This window comes from Globicephala melas, chromosome 19, assembly GCF_963455315.2.
Source record: "Globicephala melas chromosome 19, mGloMel1.2, whole genome shotgun sequence".
Lineage (NCBI taxonomy): Eukaryota > Metazoa > Chordata > Mammalia > Artiodactyla > Delphinidae > Globicephala > Globicephala melas.
In genome coordinates, this window is record NC_083332.1 from 15870093 (window position 1) to 15887593 (window position 17501).

The 17501-nt window shown below is 55.7% G+C and overlaps 1 protein-coding gene across 4 annotated transcripts in view; it reads left to right on the forward strand.

The window, feature by feature from the left end:
• Positions 1 to 17501, forward strand: part of ATP4A (ATPase H+/K+ transporting subunit alpha) — a 35658-nt gene that overhangs the window by 16441 nt on the left and 1716 nt on the right. Inside the window, exons 1-18 of one of the 4 annotated variants that reach the window (XM_060288723.1) lie at positions 4933 to 5014; positions 5444 to 5584; positions 5693 to 5752; positions 6691 to 6894; positions 8066 to 8179; positions 8418 to 8670; positions 8940 to 9208; positions 9904 to 10102; positions 10483 to 10592; positions 10679 to 10813; positions 11340 to 11532; positions 12589 to 12764; positions 13246 to 13382; positions 13470 to 13620; positions 13716 to 13884; positions 13976 to 14130; positions 15403 to 15526; positions 15995 to 16140. In XM_060288723.1, coding sequence (XP_060144706.1) covers positions 5495 to 5584; positions 5693 to 5752; positions 6691 to 6894; positions 8066 to 8179; positions 8418 to 8670; positions 8940 to 9208; positions 9904 to 10102; positions 10483 to 10592; positions 10679 to 10813; positions 11340 to 11532; positions 12589 to 12764; positions 13246 to 13382; positions 13470 to 13620; positions 13716 to 13884; positions 13976 to 14130; positions 15403 to 15526; positions 15995 to 16140 — 2685 coding nt within the window. In that variant the 5' untranslated portion in view covers positions 4933 to 5014; positions 5444 to 5494. Of the gene's footprint in view, positions 1 to 4932; positions 5015 to 5290; positions 5358 to 5416; positions 5585 to 5692; positions 5753 to 6690; positions 6895 to 8065; positions 8180 to 8417; positions 8671 to 8939; positions 9209 to 9903; positions 10103 to 10482; positions 10593 to 10678; positions 10814 to 11339; positions 11533 to 12588; positions 12765 to 13245; positions 13383 to 13469; positions 13621 to 13715; positions 13885 to 13975; positions 14131 to 15402; positions 15527 to 15994; positions 16141 to 17501 lie in introns of those variants that run through there. The other 3 variants (XM_060288721.1, XM_060288722.1, XM_030874574.2) reach the window with 3 other exon arrangements.

Below are 17501 nucleotides of genomic sequence, written 5' to 3' on the forward strand. Positions count from 1 at the left end.
GTGATGGAGATGGAGAGGGCAGGAGGGAGACCACGGGTTACAATTTTAATTAGGTTAGTCAAGGAGTCTCACTGGGAAGACAACAGTTGTGTAAAGACCCGATGGAGGGAGAGAGGGGGCTGTGCAGAATCTGGGGGAAGAGCATTCCAGGAAGAGGAAACAGCAAATACAAAGGCCAGGAGGCAGGATGCTGTTCACTGTGTCTGAGGCACAGCAGGGAGGCCAGTGTGGCTGGTGTGGACCTGGGGGTGGGGGAGGGTGGGAGGAGGTGAGGTCAGGGAGGAAACAGGGCAGCTCACCAGGACCTCGGGTCCCAATGTGAGGACCTGGCTGTTAGCTGGAGTGAGGTGGAGCCCCAGGAGGGCTCTGAGCCAGGAGGGCCCTGGTTTGACTCAGGGGTTCACAGGCTCCTTCTGGCCTCATGTGGGGAGCAGACTGTAGGGGCGGGATGGGAGCAGGGAGACCAGGGAGGAGGCTGCTGCGAGAGCCCAGGCAGGAAGGGATGGAAGTTGAACCAGAGTGGGAGCAGAGAAGGGAGAGATGGTTGGATTCGGGATGTGATTTTAAGATCCCAGATAAGGAAGCCTGGCAACTTCCTGAGGACAGTTGGCCTTTGCACTTCTGGACAAAGGTGGGAAAGGAGCAGAACACAGGAGACCTGGCTGCCAGCTTAGCCAGGCTGGGGTGACCTTGCCCCTCACTCCTTGACCCACTGCCTGCTCCCCTGCCAGCTGGAAGAAGAAGGGGAAGCAAGGTGCCTGCCTACTGGACCCCTAGCATCAATCTTCCCAGGGTCTGGAGTGGGGGATGCAGGTGGGGGAAGGGTGACCTGCCCAGGAGGCGAAGGGCATTGCTGAGTCCACTATCTTATCAGAGACCAAACACAGACAGAAAATCAAGGTCACAATGAGTTCTTTCACTCAGCAAAGGCCAGCCTGGGCCGACTCTGGGCTGGGTGGTGCAGGCACAGAGTGGTGACTGAGGCATCCTGGATCCCATCCTCCAAGTCCAGGGGGGAGGTGAAATGTCACCAAATAGCGACAGCCCAGACTGGTCAGGCTTATGAAGGAGGAATTAAGGGTCAGAGTGGTCAGGGCTGGGAAAGGGAAGCCTAGGGGTCTGTGGGAGCCCACGGTGGGTACCTGACCCAGCCTGGCGGGTTGTCCCAGATTTCCTGGAGGAAGGGACATCTGTGCTGGAGCAGGAAAGACAAGAGGTAGTTGAACGTTGCGGGGGACACAGGGCGAGTGTTTCAGTCAGAGGAAACTGCACGTGCCAAAGTCTTGAAACGATTTTTTTTTTTTTTGGCCTCGCTGCGCGGCTTGTGGGATCTTAGTTCCCTGAGAAGGGATCGAACCCGCGCCCTCGGCAATGAGAGCGAGGAGTCCTAACCACTGGACCGCCAGGGAGTTCCCTTGAAATGATCGTTCTGAGAAGCGGACATCCTAAACCATGGAGGGGAAGTGGCACAGGGGAAGAAGGAGGGACAGCCAGGGGTCTGATTCCAGCAGGCCTTGTAGGACGCTGAGCCCCTAAGAGTGTTTGTGGTCATGATTCTAAGGAAACTCTTGTTCAAATTCCCCTGAAAACCGACTCAAATGTTTGCCATCCATTTAATAGTCTGTCCTCTAACAGTCAGGAAAATTTTTTTCAATTCTGACCATTAATTGTTCTCAAAAAATTCTCCATGATCCGTGTGCCCCAGGCTCAGAGAAATCTTGCTCCGCCGTGCTGAATGGATCGTGTCACGCTCGCGAGATTCTTGTGAGAAGTCTTTGCCCCCGAATGGTGCCGGGAGCTGCCCGTCCCCTCTCCACATGGCACAGTCCGCCCCGGCGCCACTTCAAGTGCCAACGTTGGCGCACCTCCTGCTTTATCCAGATCCTGCCTGTGGGCAACCGCCTGTGTCCACTCCTGAGACAGGGTTAGGGTTGCTTGGACACGCAATGAAGGAATAAATGCACAAGCAAAGATCCTCCAAAGACACAGAACTTGAAAGCTGTGTACCATCTGAAGGCTGTGTAATCAGGGGGGCTGAAAAAAAAATTTAACTGGGCACTGACCAGTCAGAATGGATGAGGCCCTGAGGCTAGAGCAGGGTCAGGCTGGGCCGGGTGTGGAAGGTCTGGGGGCTCAGACAGAGGCTGTGTTTCCACTGTTTGAATCACCAGTCCAGCTGAGTGCCAACTGTGACTGTGTCAGTGTTTTTTTTTTTTTTTTTTTTTTTTTGCGGTACGCGGGTCTCTCACTGTTGTGTCCTCTCCCGTTGCGGAGCACAGGCTCCGGACGCGCAGGCTCAGCGGCCATGGCTCACGGGCCTAGCCGCTCTGTGGCATGTGGGATCTTCCCAGACTGGGGCACGAACCCGTGTCCCCTGCATCGGCAGGCAGACTCCCAACCACTGCGCCACCAGGGAAGCCCTGTGTCAGTGTTTTGAATAGAAAATAAAGAGATCATAGAACAGCCCTCTGGTCATTACCTCTTGATATCCCCCAAATGTCCACCCCGTTCCAAACTGCTTGAAGGCTCAAAAATAAAGCCCTCCCTGACATGATGCAGGACACACATCTCGGCTGTGCTTCTGCCAATCACGAGAAGCCACAGGCAAACTCAAACCGAGGGATAGTATACAAAATAACGGAGATAGCTTCCAAAATGTCAAGGTCATGAAAGGCAAGGAAAGACTGGGGAAATGTCACAGATTGGAGGAGACTAAGGAGCCAGGACGACTAAATGCCAAGTGTGGTCCTGGATAGGATCCTGGACCAAGAAAATGACAGGAGAGGAAAAAATGGGGAAATTCAAACAAATTCTCTAAGTTAGTTCATAATGTCATATCCATGTTAATTTCTTGAATTTGATCATTGGACTGTGGTTATGTAAGAGAGTGTCCTTATTCATAGAAGACACATGCCTAAGTATTTATGGATAAACAAGCATCCTGTCTCTGACTTACTCTCAAATGATTCAGCCAAAATCTATCTATCTATCTATCTATATAGCACAGACATGGTCAAGCTGTTAAATTTAGGTGAAGGGTAGGCAGGAGTTCATTTTACCATCCCTGTAACTTGTAGGTCTAAAATATTTAATATAAAGCATTGAAAATTAACATAACAAAACTAAGAAATGAGAAAAACAAATGAGACAGGGACCAGAGAAGGAGAGTCCCTGAGTTTTGACAGAGGTCCGCACAGTATCACAGGTCAGCCCTCTGCCTCCAGTGATGTTGCCTCGGTCTCTGCACCTGTGACTTAGGTTGTGGGCTTCCCTAGTCTGTGCAGGCATGACTGCGTATCTGCCCCAGGCCCTGGACACAGCGAGAGGCTCCAGATGAGTTCCCAATGACTGAGACTTCCTGAGGGCCTGGCCGGTGCTCCAAGTTTGCTAGTGAATGTTCCCAACCACTCGAAGAGATAAATCCTGTTTCAATCCAACAGTGACTATTGAGCAACTATTGTGTGTCTGAGAGCACTGTTCTGGGTGCTGTGTATACAGCAGCAAACACAACCAAGTCCTGGTCTTCCCTCTCATGGGACAAGATTGACACCAAACAAATGAGATACAATGTCAGGTTGGGATAAAGGGTGTGTGTAAACAGAGTGAGGGGATGGAGCCTGATGGGGATGCAGTATTATAACTGAGGACTCTCTGAAGAGGTGACATATGAGCTGAGACTTGGAGGTGAGCAAAAGCCATGCTGACATCTAAGGAAGAGGGTACCAGGCAGCAGGAACTGCAGGTGCAAAGGCCCTGGGGCAGGAATGACCTTGGCCTGTACAAAGCACAGCAAGGCCAGTGCCAATGGCTTGGCAGTAGAGACAGCTGGGGCAGGTGAGCTGGAGCCAGAGCTTGCAGGAATGATTTTGGAGTTTATTCTGAGTGAGAAGGGAAGCCCTTGGAGGGTTGTAAGCAGAGAAGTAACACAAGCTGTTTTACACATGTGACTCAGAGAGAGAAGCCCCCAGTGAACGAGTGGACTCATTGTAGGGGCAGTGAGTGTGACTTCAGCCCTGCCTCCTCTCTTGGGGTTTCCTGCAGCTGGGTGGTGGTGGGGAGAGGCTCCGGCTGCTCCCAGGTGACCTGCGCCAGAAGAGAAGGACATTGCCAAAGCAATTATCTTATCAGATCTACCCACACTTGCCCCTGGAGACACGTCCACCCTGTGAGGCCCAAGCATGAGAATATCAAGGACCTGCCATTCCACCAGGCCAGCCCCTCACGTCTGCCCATGGAGATCCCTGACTGGAGGGGTTTCGAGGGGGTTCCCAGACCTCAAACCTGGCACTAAGCACCAAGTTCAAAAAGTCCTTTCCCTACTCTGCACCGTGGTTTCCCCACCTGGGCAGGTTGGGGTGGGGACAGGGGAATGATTGAGGGCTGTGATGGCTGTAGCTGGAGTGGGGCATGCCTCTGGGGTCCTCTGAGCCTCAGTTTCCCCCTCTGCACAATGGGAATAATAATGCTGCCTTCACAGGGGTTTCTTGCAAGGACCCATGAGAACACATATGTGAAGCACCTGGCACATGTTTGGCAGTGCTGCTGTGAAGTGTGAGTGTTTTCACTGATGGTACCATATGAGAGCCAGCCTCCGGGGTCAAACCTGGGCTGGAATCCTGTCCCTGATACTTAGTCATCGCAACCTTAGGCAAAGTCCTTGACCGCTCTGTGCCTCAGTTTCCCCATCTGTATAATGGGGGCTAATAAGAGAACGTAACTTTGCAGGGCTGTTGTGAGGAGCTAAGGAAGCATTCAAGCAAAGCACACAGGGCAGACCCAGCACTGAGCAAGTGCTCCCTGAACTGACAGCTATTACAGCACCTGCTGTGAGCACCCCCCCCCCACCCCTCCTCCAGGTGTCTGGCGCGGCTTCGAAGAGGACACTCTGCAGCCAATCTGCCTGGTTCTGCGTCCTGCCTCCCACGTCCTAGCTTGGGGACATGGGCAAGTGACTTCACCCCTCCGTGCCTCCGTCTCCCCATCTGTAAGGGGAGAATGGCACTCACCTCAAAGGGTAGTTGTGAGGTTAATAAATTAATATGTGAAAGCCCTTAGCACAGTGTCAGGCACATAATGAGTATCATATGTTTGCTATTCCTCTTGTTAGTACAGCTATTCCCAGTGGTTCCTTGATCTCAGTGACAGGTTGCGATGGGGTCCGGGCAGGTAGAGCAGCCCAGTAGGGAATGCCCAAGCTGCCCGGGCCTGGAGGTCACCCCAAGGAGCCCCGTGATCAGCTGTAATCAGGTCCGCCCTGCTCCACCTCCTCTCTCCCTGGGTATATCAGGGCTGGTCCAGGTCCCAGGTTCCGTCTCCGGCAAAGGAGGGCGGCTGCACCGGGCACCATGGGGAAGGCAGTGAGTAGGGTCAGGGGTCGGGGGGTGGAGGTTGGAGGCAGGGGTTCCAGAGGGACCTGATGCCTTCCCCGTCTCCCAACCCCCAGGAGAATTACGAGCTGTACCAGGTAGAGCTGGGTCCTGGTCCCAGTGGGGACATGGCAGCCAAGATGAGCAAGAAGAAGGCGGGCAGTGGAGGGGGCAAGAGGAAGGAGAAGCTGGAGAACATGAAGAAGGAGATGGAGATTGTGAGCAGAGGCCCCAGGGGGCCTGGTGGGGTGGGGGGCGGGGCGGGGCTGGGCAAGGGGAGGGGTGGGGACCCGTGAGACAGTGAGTGTTGTGCCTCCTCCATGCAGAACGACCACCAGCTGTCAGTACCGGAGCTGGAACAGAAATACCGGACCAGTGCGACCAAGGTGAGCTGGGGCAGAGGGAGGGGTGGGTATAGGGAAGAGGAGCCGGGGGTTGGGGGCGCGGGGGATGGGGGAGAGGGAGGGAGGGAGGGGGGAGAGAGAGAGAGAGAGAGAGAGAGGGAGGGAGAGAGGTGGGGGGAGGGAGAGAGAGAGGGGGAGAGGGAGGGGGAGAGGGAGGGGGAGAGGGAGAGTGTGGGGGAAGAGGGGGGGAGAGAGAGAGAGAGAGGGAGGGAGAGAGGGAAGGGGAGAGAAAGAGGGGAAGAAAGAGAGAGAGAGAAGGGGAGAGAGAGAGAGAGAGAGAGGGAGGGAGGGAGGGAGAGAGAGGGAGGGAGGGAGGGAGGGAGGGGGAGAGAGAGAGGGAGAGGGAGAGAGAGAGTGTGGGGGGAGGGGGGGAGAGAGAGAGAGAGAGGGAGGGAGAGAGGTGGGGGAGGGAGAGAGAGAGGGGGAGAGGGAGGGGGAGAGAGAGAGGGAGGGGGAGAGAGAGAGTGTGGGGGGAGAGAGAGAGAGGGGGGAGAGAGAGAGGGAGGGAGAGAGGGAAGGGGAGAGAGAGAAGGGGAGAGAGAGAGGGGAAGAGAGAGAGAGAAGGGGAGAGAGAAGAGAGAGAGAGAGAGAGAGAGAGAGAGAGGAGGGAGGGAGGGAGAGAGAGAGAAACACATTAGGAAGGGCCAAACAGACCAAACAGAGAGAGAAGATAAGAGAAGCAGATAAAAAGAGACAGAAGAGAGACAGAAACAGCAGGAAGAAAGACACTGAGAGAAAGGTGGGAGAGAAGAGAGACACAAAGAAGGGATGGGGAGAGGGGCGGCAACAAAGACGGAGAAAGAAAGGAAGAGGCGCAAGGCAAGGGGTGGGGCAGGGAGAGGGAGGCAGGGAAGGAGAGCTCTCATTGATGAGAGGAGAGTCCTTAGTGACCACCAAGACCCCACTCCTCCCGCCCCCAGGGCCTGTCTGCCAGCCTGGCCGCTGAGCTGCTGCTGCGGGACGGGCCCAATGCCCTGAGGCCGCCGCGGGGCACCCCCGAGTATGTCAAGTTCGCCCGGCAGCTGGCGGGCGGTCTGCAGTGCCTCATGTGGGTGGCCGCTGCCATCTGCCTCATTGCCTTTGCCATCCAGGCCAGCGAGGGCGACCTCACCACGGACGACAATGTGAGTGGCGGGTGCTGGGGCCAGACATGGGACACAGGGACCTGGGGGACAGAGGACATTGAGCATGGGACTCAGAACACGAATGACATATGATGGGGATATAGAGAGATGGAAAACATCTCTAAGACATGGGTCACGGGGGCCAAAGGACATTGGGATATGAGACAGACCCAAGGACATAGGTCACAGGGGACGCAGGAGAGACTGTGTCACAGAGATAGAGGACATAGGCAGGGATACAAAGACATAGACATGCAACACTTAAGATATGGGACTTGGGAAACAGAGGGCATGGGACAGGCCAAGGACAGAGGGCGCAAGGGACACTGGGACTCACACGTGGGCACAAGGGCATGGGGACACAAGAGATACAAGACTCAGGACACAGTACATGGAGAGACATAAGATATTAGACATGGGAGCACAGAGAAATAGAGAATAGTGAGATGGAGGACAAGAGGACATTGGATATATGACCGGGGTCAGGACAAGGGACATGGGGATGTAGGGACATGTGACATTGGACAGAGGCTTGAAAAGTCTTAGGACATGTGACACAGAATGGGGACTCAAGAGTACATAGACATGGGGAGACATCGGACATAGGCACCTGGAATTTGAGACATGGGACACTGGTCATGGAGGACACAGAAAGCGAAGCATGAGATCTGCAGCACACGTGGAAATGGGGATGTGAGGGCACAGGAACTGTTGGAATAGGGGACACAGAGGATGGCACACAGATGATGAAAACACAGAATATGAACCTTGGAACACAGGGAATTTAGGACACGGGAACATGGGACAGAGGACTGTGGGGAACGCAAGACTTGGGGGGCACAGGAAAATGGAACACATACCACCAAGGTGCATGGTGACATGGGGCACAAGTCATAGAGTATGGGGCCACAGAGCCAGAGGAAATGGGATGTATGGACACAGGGACATAAGACATAGAGAATACAGGGCAGTTGAATGTGGGATATGAAGAACATGGGGACAGGGACACAGGTCACAGGAAATAGTGCCTGAGGCTTCCTAGTAGAGTGGGGGAAAACCACGGAGGTGACCTTGGAGGAAAACTACCAGGGCACCAGAGAGCAGGCAGGTGGCCTCAGGCAGGGAGCTTCCAGCCCCGAGTCATAACCCAGCCCCTCTCCACCTCCGCCAGCTATACCTGGCCCTGGCCCTCATTGCTGTGGTTGTGGTCACTGGCTGCTTCGGCTACTATCAGGAGTTTAAGAGCACCAACATCATCGCCAGCTTCAAGAACCTCGTGCCCCAGGTGGGTCTCCAGCCCCTGGCCACTTGAGGTTCCAAGCCTCCACAGGGGCACTGGCAGTCTCCTGGCATCTCTCTGTGGCCCCTCCCATCAGGCCCAGCCCGGCCTTCATCCCTGGCCTCCATCTCTCCCCACAGGTCCTCACCTCTCCCCACTTTTCACCTCCCCACCTCCCCACCGCATGCAGCAACTTCTACCCCCATTCCCTACCCTGCTCACCTCTGGTGCTCTTGCCCCACAGCAAGCAACGGTGATCCGAGACGGGGACAAGTTCCAGATCAACGCAGATCAGCTGGTGGTGGGCGACCTGGTGGAGATGAAAGGTGGGGATCGAGTGCCAGCCGACATCCGCATCCTGCAGGCCCAGGGCTGCAAGGTGGACAACTCCTCGCTGACCGGAGAGTCTGAGCCGCAGACCCGCTCGCCCGAGTGCACGCACGAGAGCCCCCTGGAGACCCGCAACATCGCCTTCTTCTCCACCATGTGCCTTGAGGGTCCGTGAGGTCCCCACCCACCCGCCCAGCTGACCACGCTGCCTCCATTGCCCCCTTCTGCTTCCTTCCGAGACACACTGCCTCTCTACATCGCGTGACTGCCAACTCTTCGGGTCACACCGCCTCTCTAGCTCCCACTATTGCCACCCCTTCCCAGGTCACGCTGCCCCCGCTGCCTTCCACGACTGCCCCTCCTTTGGTTCACGCCACTGTGCGTGCCCCCAGTGCTGCCCACCCGGCGCTGAGTCACCCTCTTGGCCCCACTGCAGGCACCGCACAGGGCCTGGTGGTGAGCACCGGCGACCGCACCATCATCGGGCGCATCGCATCACTGGCCTCGGGAGTAGAAAATGAGAAGACACCCATTGCTATCGAAATTGAACATTTTGTGGACATCATCGCAGGCCTGGCCATCCTCTTCGGTGCCACATTTTTCATAGTGGCCATGTGCATTGGCTACACCTTCCTGCGGGCCATGGTGTTCTTCATGGCCATTGTGGTAGCCTATGTGCCTGAAGGGCTGCTGGCCACTGTCACAGTGAGTTGGGGAAGCAGAAGAGCGGTGCAGTGAGCTGAGAGGCCTGTCCATCTGTCTGTTCGTTCATCCGGGCTTCCCTCCATCCTCTCCCTATCTGTCCATCTATCCATTTTGCTCCCATCCACCCACCCACCTTCCCGTCATCCATCCTCCCCCATCCATCCTCACCCCAATCCATCCCCCCCATCCCCCCCCATCCCCATCTCTCCACTTATCCCATCCATTCAGGAAACACCCACCGGGGCTACTCTGGGCCATGTCCTGTGCCACACGCTGAGGACTCAGAGATGAACGGGCAGGGGCTTTGACAGGAGGCGGCTGAGGTCCAGTGTTGAAGGCTGTGGGTAGCCTTCAAGAGTCAGCACTCAGTCCAGGGCCAGCCCAAGGGGAGGCTCAGGAAATGTTAGTTTTCTCATTTTGATTGTGCTGTAAGAGAAATTATGGAATCTCAGCTAGGGCAGCTTAGAGCAGGGCCTGGCTACGTATATCTGGTGGACAGATTGGGGAGGCATCCCAAGTGGAAAGCACAGGCTGGACGAAAGCTTGGAGGCAAGAAAAAGCCTACTCTTTGCAGGGGGATGCTGCATAGGCAGTACTGTGGCTAGGGTAAAGGATCCCCGGTGCCGGGAGAGGAGGGAAGTGGCACTGGGAGCAAGGCCTGGTCCCCAAGCCTGCATTTCTCACCCTTCCCCCAGGTCTGCCTGTCCCTGACAGCCAAGCGGCTGGCCAGCAAGAACTGTGTAGTCAAGAACTTGGAAGCAGTGGAGACACTGGGCTCCACGTCAGTGATCTGCTCTGACAAGACGGGGACCCTCACTCAGAACCGCATGACTGTGTCCCATCTGTGGTTCGACAACCACATCCACACTGCTGACACTACAGAAGACCAGTCAGGTGTGGGGGTGGGAGGAGACAGCAGCTGGGCAGGATCTGGTAGATGGTGGAGACCTAGTGGGGAGCTCTGCGGTTACTGAAGGGAGGCTGGGGAGGGCTTTGCATTAATGGAGAGGGGGCTCCATCTGATCAGGCGAAGGGCTGCGTCCTGGGTCTAGGGAGGGGACTAAGCTGCAAGTCTGTGAAGGGGCTTGGTACTTATTGGGTCTCATGGGAGACGATACTGAGTCTGGAGAGAAAACTCCGTCCTGGGGTATGAGGAGTTGTTTGGGTCCCACCCAGGTCTGGGGCGGGGATCCAGTCCTGATTCCGGGGGGCGGGGCTCGGTTCTGGTATGGGAGAGCTCCTTCGCGGCCCCAGCCTGGATGCCTGACCTCCAGGGCAGACGTTTGACCAGTCCTCGGAGACGTGGCGGGCGTTGTGCCGCGTTCTCACCCTGTGTAATCGTGCTGCCTTCAAGTCGGGCCAGGACGCAGTGCCCGTGCCCAAGGTGAGAGCCGGGGCGCTCGGGGGAGGGGATCCCGGAAGCCTCCTGCTGCAGCCGGGAGCGCTCCTGACACCGGCCTGCGTTCCCAGCGCATCGTGATCGGGGACGCGTCGGAGACTGCGCTGCTCAAGTTCTCGGAGCTGACGCTGGGCAATGCCATGGGCTACCGCGAGCGCTTCCCCAAAGTCTGCGAGATCCCCTTCAACTCCACCAACAAGTTCCAGGTGTGTACCAGCCGCGGCCGGCCCCGCCCACGGTCCAGTCCCGCCCACGACAAGCCCTGCCCACTTCAGGCCCCACCCACATTCAGGACTGGCCTGCGGCTGGGCTTCACTCTCAGTCCCCTCCCTCTCCACAGCCAAACCCCACCCACATCTCCCGTCCCGCCCACCCACATCTCCCGTCCCGCCCACAGCCAAACCTCACCGAGGTCCCGGGCGTTCCACCCGCTCTCACCTGTCAGGCCCTTGGTGGGGAGAAGCTCCTAATCCAAATCCCGCTCCAGTCCAACTCCGACCCAAATTCTGCCCGTTCCCCACGCCCAGTCCCCTAACTAGGCCCCTAGGTCCGCCCCAACCCTCAGCCTCTACCAAGGACCTGCCCACCAAGCAAGCCCCTCACCCTCGGTCCCAGCCTGACCTTCCCAGAGCTATTCCGGCAGCGCTTGGGCGCCGTCAGCCCCGCCGTTCCCCAAGCCCCGCCCCTCCCTCTTGACCTCGCCCACAACACCGCCTCCTCCTCCTCCCACAGTTGTCCATCCACACCCTGGAGGACCCGCGCGACCCGAGGCACGTGCTTGTAATGAAGGGGGCCCCAGAGCGCGTGCTGGAGCGCTGTAGCTCCATCCTCATCAAGGGCCAGGAGCTGCCGCTGGATGAGCAATGGCGGGAGGCCTTCCAGACTGCCTACCTCAGCTTGGGAGGCCTGGGCGAACGCGTCCTGGGTAAGACCCCCAAGCCAGGGTAGAGGTTAAACCCGCGTGCGAGGAGGCGCTAGCACGGAGCCTGCCCGACCTTCCCGGCCCAGCCCTGACCCTGACCTTTCCCATCATTGCTTGACAGTTGACCTGCCCCAGTCTACACGCTCAACTTTGACTTTCCCTATCTCAGTCCTGAACCCTGTCCTCAATGCCTACCTTGACCCAACCTCTCCCAACCTGTTCTCACCTGGGTCTTACCTATCCTGACCCAACCTGTGATCCCTTGATTTTCCCCAGCTCTTGCCCCAGCTGATGACCTGCCCTTGCTTTCTTTCACCTCTGCCTTTCAGCGTACTCCTCTTGACCCTTTGACCTCCCCCCCCTCCCCGCCCGCCAATTTTTGTCTCGGTTCCTTAAACTTCCCTAACCCCTGCCTCAACTCCGGAAGGCACAAACCTGTGGTCCAATTTCTGGATCTTCCACTTTACTTGGTGTGTGACCTCTGGCAAGAAACGTCCCTTCTCTAAACCTGTTTCATCATTTGCAAGATGAGGATGCTAGTAGCCTCACAGAGCGGTTGTGGGGATGGATTCAGATACAGTTGTCCCTCAGCATCTATGGGGATTGGTTCCAGGACACCCACCACACTCCCCCACACCCTTACCCGACAGATACCAAAATCTGCAGATGTGCAAATCCCTTATGTAAAATGGTGGAGTATTTGCATATAACCTATGCACTTCCTTCCATATACTTAAAATCGTCTCTGGATTACTTATAATGGCTAATACAATGTAAATGCTATGTAAGTAGCTGTCGGTGTGTGGCAAATTCAAGTTTTACTTTTCGGAATATTCTGGAATTTTTTCCAGAATAGTTTTGATCCACAGTTGGTTAAGTCTGCAGATGTGGAACCTGTGGATACAGAGGGTTAGCTGTAATGTGAATGAAGGATTCAGCACAGGGTCAGGCATCCATAGGTGCTCGGTGCAAGGCACCTGGTGATTTTACTCATCACCTGGCCTTGCTATGAAAGGGTTCACCCAGGACTCCTCTCTGACTTCCCTGTTTTCTGGTCAGGCTTCTGCCAGCTCTACCTGAGTGAGAAGGACTACCCGCATGGCTATGCCTTCGACGTGGAGGACATGAACTTTCCAACCAGTGGCCTGTGCTTTGCGGGACTCGTATCCATGATAGACCCACCCCGGGCCACCGTTCCTGATGCTGTGCTCAAGTGCCGCACAGCAGGCATCCGGGTATGCCCCTGGGGAGAGGACCAGGCAGGGGTGAGAACAGAGGATGGCAGTGTTTGGGGATGAGGGGCCCTGTGACAGAAACCCACCCGAAAGTGGCTTGAACCACAAAGGAATATATTGGTTCAAGAACTGAAAAGTTCTGGGGAATGAAGCTTCAGGTATAGCTGGATCCAGGAATTCAATGTCTTTAGGAACTTGCCTTTCTCCACGTCTCAGCTCTGCTTTTCTCTCTGCTGGCTTTATTCTCAAGCAGTTCTCCATTGTGATGGACAAAGGTGACCACCCTCCAGCAGCTCCAACTAACGTCCCACCTGTTTAGCCACCCCATCGAAAAAAGAATGCCTCTCTGACAGTTGTACCAGATTGGGTCACATGTTCTCTGAACCAATCACTATGGCTGGGGCTGGGGGATGTCCACTGGGGAGGAGAGGGAGAGTGGGTTAATCTGAAGGGGTCAAGGGTCTGCTGGTTCCCCTTACAGGTGATCATGGTGACAGGTGACCACCCCATCACAGCCAAGGCCATTGCAGCCAGTGTGGGCATCATCTCAGAAGGCAGTGAGACAGTGGAGGACATCGCTTCCCGCCTCCGTGTGCCCGTGGAGCAGGTTAACCGGAAGTAAGCCCCCTTCAGCCTTCCTTGTGGTTCTTCCCACACCCCACACAGACTGAGGCCCCAGCGATGCCCTCCCACCTCCCTCCCTAGGGATGCCCGCGCCTGTGTGATCAATGGCATGCAGCTGAAGGACATGGACCCATCAGAGCTGGTCGAGGCACTGCGTACCCACCCTGAGATGGTGTTTGCTCGTACCAGCCCCCAGCAGAAGCTGGTGATTGTGGAGAGCTGCCAGCGACTGGTGCGACCCTGCTGATGAAGGCAAGCAGGTGGGCTTGGCTGGCCCTGGGCTGCCCTCTCACTGACCAACCTCCCACCTGTACCCACTGCCTGCAGGGTGCAATCGTGGCTGTGACAGGGGATGGTGTGAATGACTCCCCAGCCCTGAAGAAGGCAGACATTGGCGTGGCCATGGGCATTGCCGGCTCGGATGCCGCTAAAAATGCGGCCGACATGATCCTGCTGGATGACAACTTTGCCTCCATTGTGACAGGCGTGGAGCAGGGTCCGGGCTGGGTTAGAGATGGGGGCAGGCGGTGTGGGCACAGGAGGAAGTGGGCTCTGAGGAGACTGAGGTGCCTGCTGTACTCCCACAGGCCGACTGATCTTTGACAACCTGAAGAAGTCCATCGCCTACACACTGACCAAGAACATCCCTGAACTGACGCCGTACCTTATTTACATCACCGTCAGCGTGCCCCTGCCCCTCGGGTGCATCACCATCCTCTTCATAGAACTCTGTACCGACATCGTGAGTCTACATGATGCCCCAGTGCCCCCCACCCACATGGTGCCCAGAGACATATGCCCACAGACAGGTGTGAGGGACAAGAGACCACCAGGGAAAGTCTTGAACTCAGAGTGATACAGATGTGTGTATACCAGACAGCCAGATGTGGACACACAGGCAGGCAGGAAGGTAGCCACGGACAGAATTACAGACGGGGACACATAGGTGGACACTCAGATAGGCAAGGACAGATTCATGGACACACGTGGACTCAGATATGGACACTCAGACAAACAGATTTTACAGACACGGATATCTGGCCAAACTTGGATCACAGACAGACATCCCTCAACAGACATGGACAGATAAACAGCATCAGATAGACTCCAAGGCAGAGAGACAGAAAAGATCCTCAGGTCCAGCCACAAATGCAGCCAGGTGCACGGCCACGTCACATCTTTATTCAACAGCACTTACATAATGTCTGCTCTGGGCCAGGCACACATTAATTACTTAATTTTGTCCTCATAACTACTCTATGAGATGAGCTTTATTTCTTTATCATACCCATTTTACTGATGAGCTAACTGAGGCTTAGACAGCTTGAGCGGCTTGCCCCAGGTCACACAGCTAATAAGTGGCACAGCAGGGATTCAAGCCCAGGTATTCAGGTACCCCAGAACCTCTGCCCTCAGTCAGTACACTCTGCTGCCACTCTGTGTCCACAAACAGATGGGGTGGGGGACAGGGAGGAGGACACATGTACACAGAGAGACAGAAGAGATTCAGAGATAGAGAGTGACAAAGAGAGATATAGAGACAGGAACACAGAGACAAAAAAGCAGAGGCACAGTCACAGAGAAAGAGACTGGAGATGGGGACAAAGAAATGAAGAAAGTAAGGGACAGAAAGAGAGAAAGAGCGCGCAACAGGGAAACAGGCCAAGACCAGAGGACCCCAGAGAAGAAACAGACAGAGAGGAGGACAGAGAGGAGGGGGACCAAGAAAGGCAGAGACAGAGAACACCCAGTAGCAGAGATAATGCAGATGCTCTGATGGAGGCGGACACCAAGACAGATGGGCACACACATGTGGACTGGATATGCTGACATTCCTGACAAGGGCCAGCTGGACCCAGGCTGTCCAGGCAGGTGTGGCTGTGTGGTCACCGTGGGTCCTGCCTCCTAACCTCACTTCTGTCCCTGCCCACTGCAGCGGGGAGGGGGGCTCCAGAGAGTCAGGGACAGGGGCCCAGGCGAGCCATCAACCCCAGTTCCTTCCACTCCTGGCCAGTTCCCCTCTGTGTCCCTGGCGTACGAGAAGGCCGAGAGTGACATCATGCACCTGCGTCCACGGAACCCGAAGCGTGACCGATTGGTCAACGAGCCCCTGGCTGCCTACTCCTACTTCCAGATCGGTGCGTGCCCCGGGGTGGGGCGTGGCTCCTCTGCAGGGCTGCTCGCCTGCCGTGGAGTCTCTAACAGGGGCTCTGCCTTGTTCTGGATCTTGGTGTCTGCATTTGACCCTGGATCTCTGTCATTCTCTGAGTCTGTGTCTGCACACAATGGTCTCTATGGTCCCCAGTGTCCCTTCTCTGTCCCAGGCCTCATTCTCCATGACCCTGTCTCTGGGTCACTGCCTCCTGTCTTTTTTGGGTTCTCTGGGTGTGTCTCTGTTCCTGCCTCTCTCTGTGTCCTGTCCCTTGTGTCCCTGTCAATCTCTCTTGGAGTCCTTGTCTCTGTGTCTGTCTCTCCATGTCTGTCACTGTGTTCTTGTCTGTCTCCATGCCACTGTTTCTGTGTTCCTGTCTCTGTGTGTGTGTCCCTGACCCTGTCTCTCTGTGTCTCCATCTGTGTCTCCCTGTGCCTCCTTGCCTCTCTCCCAGGTGCCATCCAGTCATTTGCTGGCTTCACTGACTACTTCACGGCCATGGCCCAGGAGGGCTGGTTCCCTTTGCTGTGTGTGGGGCTCCGGCCATACTGGGAGAACCACCACCTACAAGATCTGCAGGACAGCTATGGCCAGGAGTGGGTGAGCCCCTGCCCCATCCCATGAGTCCCGTGACTCATGGGATGCCACCTACCTTGAGTGTGGCCCACACTCATTCCTCCACGTGAGACTGAGCTCAGCCAGAGCCTCCCAGACACCCAGGCTCTCTGCCAGTTCTGGGGTGAGGGGCCTTTCCCACCACTGTCCTGAGCTCCGAACTCCTGCTTCTGATGACCCCAGCTGCACATGGGTCCTCTCTGCCCTGACAGCAACACATCGTCTCAGGTGTGGAGCCAGTACCACCCCCCCACCCCCCACCCCCATTCTGTTATTTTCCCCGCAGCATCACTTACACAGAGTATTTGCATGTGTGGCTGACTTCAGTGAAAGTCTGGAGCAGAGAGGCTAGATCTGGCTAGCGGGTGTGTTTAGTTTGCTCTACAGAGCGACAGATCAGGATATTCCCCTTAAACATTTACTGTCGTGGTTAAGAATATAGATCTTAGGGCATCCCTGGTGGCGCAGTGGTTGAGAGTCTGCCTGCCGATGCAGGGGACACAGGTTCGTGCCCCAGTCCGGGAAGATCCCACATGCCGCGGAGCGGCTGGGCCCGTGAGCCATGGCTGCTGAGCCTGCGCGTTCGGAGCCTGTGCTCCGCAGCAGGAGAGGCCACAGCAGTGAGAGGCCCGTGTACTGCAAAAAAAAAAAAAAAAAAAAAAAAAAAAGAATATAGATCTTAGAGCCAAACTGCTTGGATTCATTGTCTGCCACTGCTCCTCACAGCTGTGTGACCCTGGGCAAGGTATTTTGCCTCTCTGTGCCTCAGTTTGCCCACCTCTAAAGTGGAGAGCATAATAATATACTGATATTATCTCAGTGATTTTCACCGCGGTGATTTTCACAGTGTGGTCCCCAGACCAGCAGCATTACCTGGGAACTTGTTTGAAATGTAGATTCTCAGTTTCCCCCTCAGACCTCTGGGATCAGAGACTCTGGGGGTGGGGCTTGTGTTTTAACCAGTTCTTCTGGGGATTCTGATGTATGTTGAAGTTTGAATACCACCAATCCACCTCTTAGGATTATTAGGAGGATTAAATGAGATAATACATGCGAAACACTTGGGACCTGGAGCATAGTAAGTGTTCCTTACACAATTAACTGGTATGTATAAAAATAGTTATACTGAAGAAGTGGACTGAATAGCGGCTACCCCCTTTGAAAGGGCATGTGTCGTGTTCCTCAGAGGCCCATCTGGCCCACTTTGGTCATTTTTGCCATCTGCCCGGGTCCTGGAGTCACTGGACTTTGAAAATCCTGCCTCAGGATTCGAATTCTCTTTTCCCAGGTGCCTCCTTTCGGGTGCCCGGGACATTCTACATCACTCTTTTCATTATGAAAGCAAC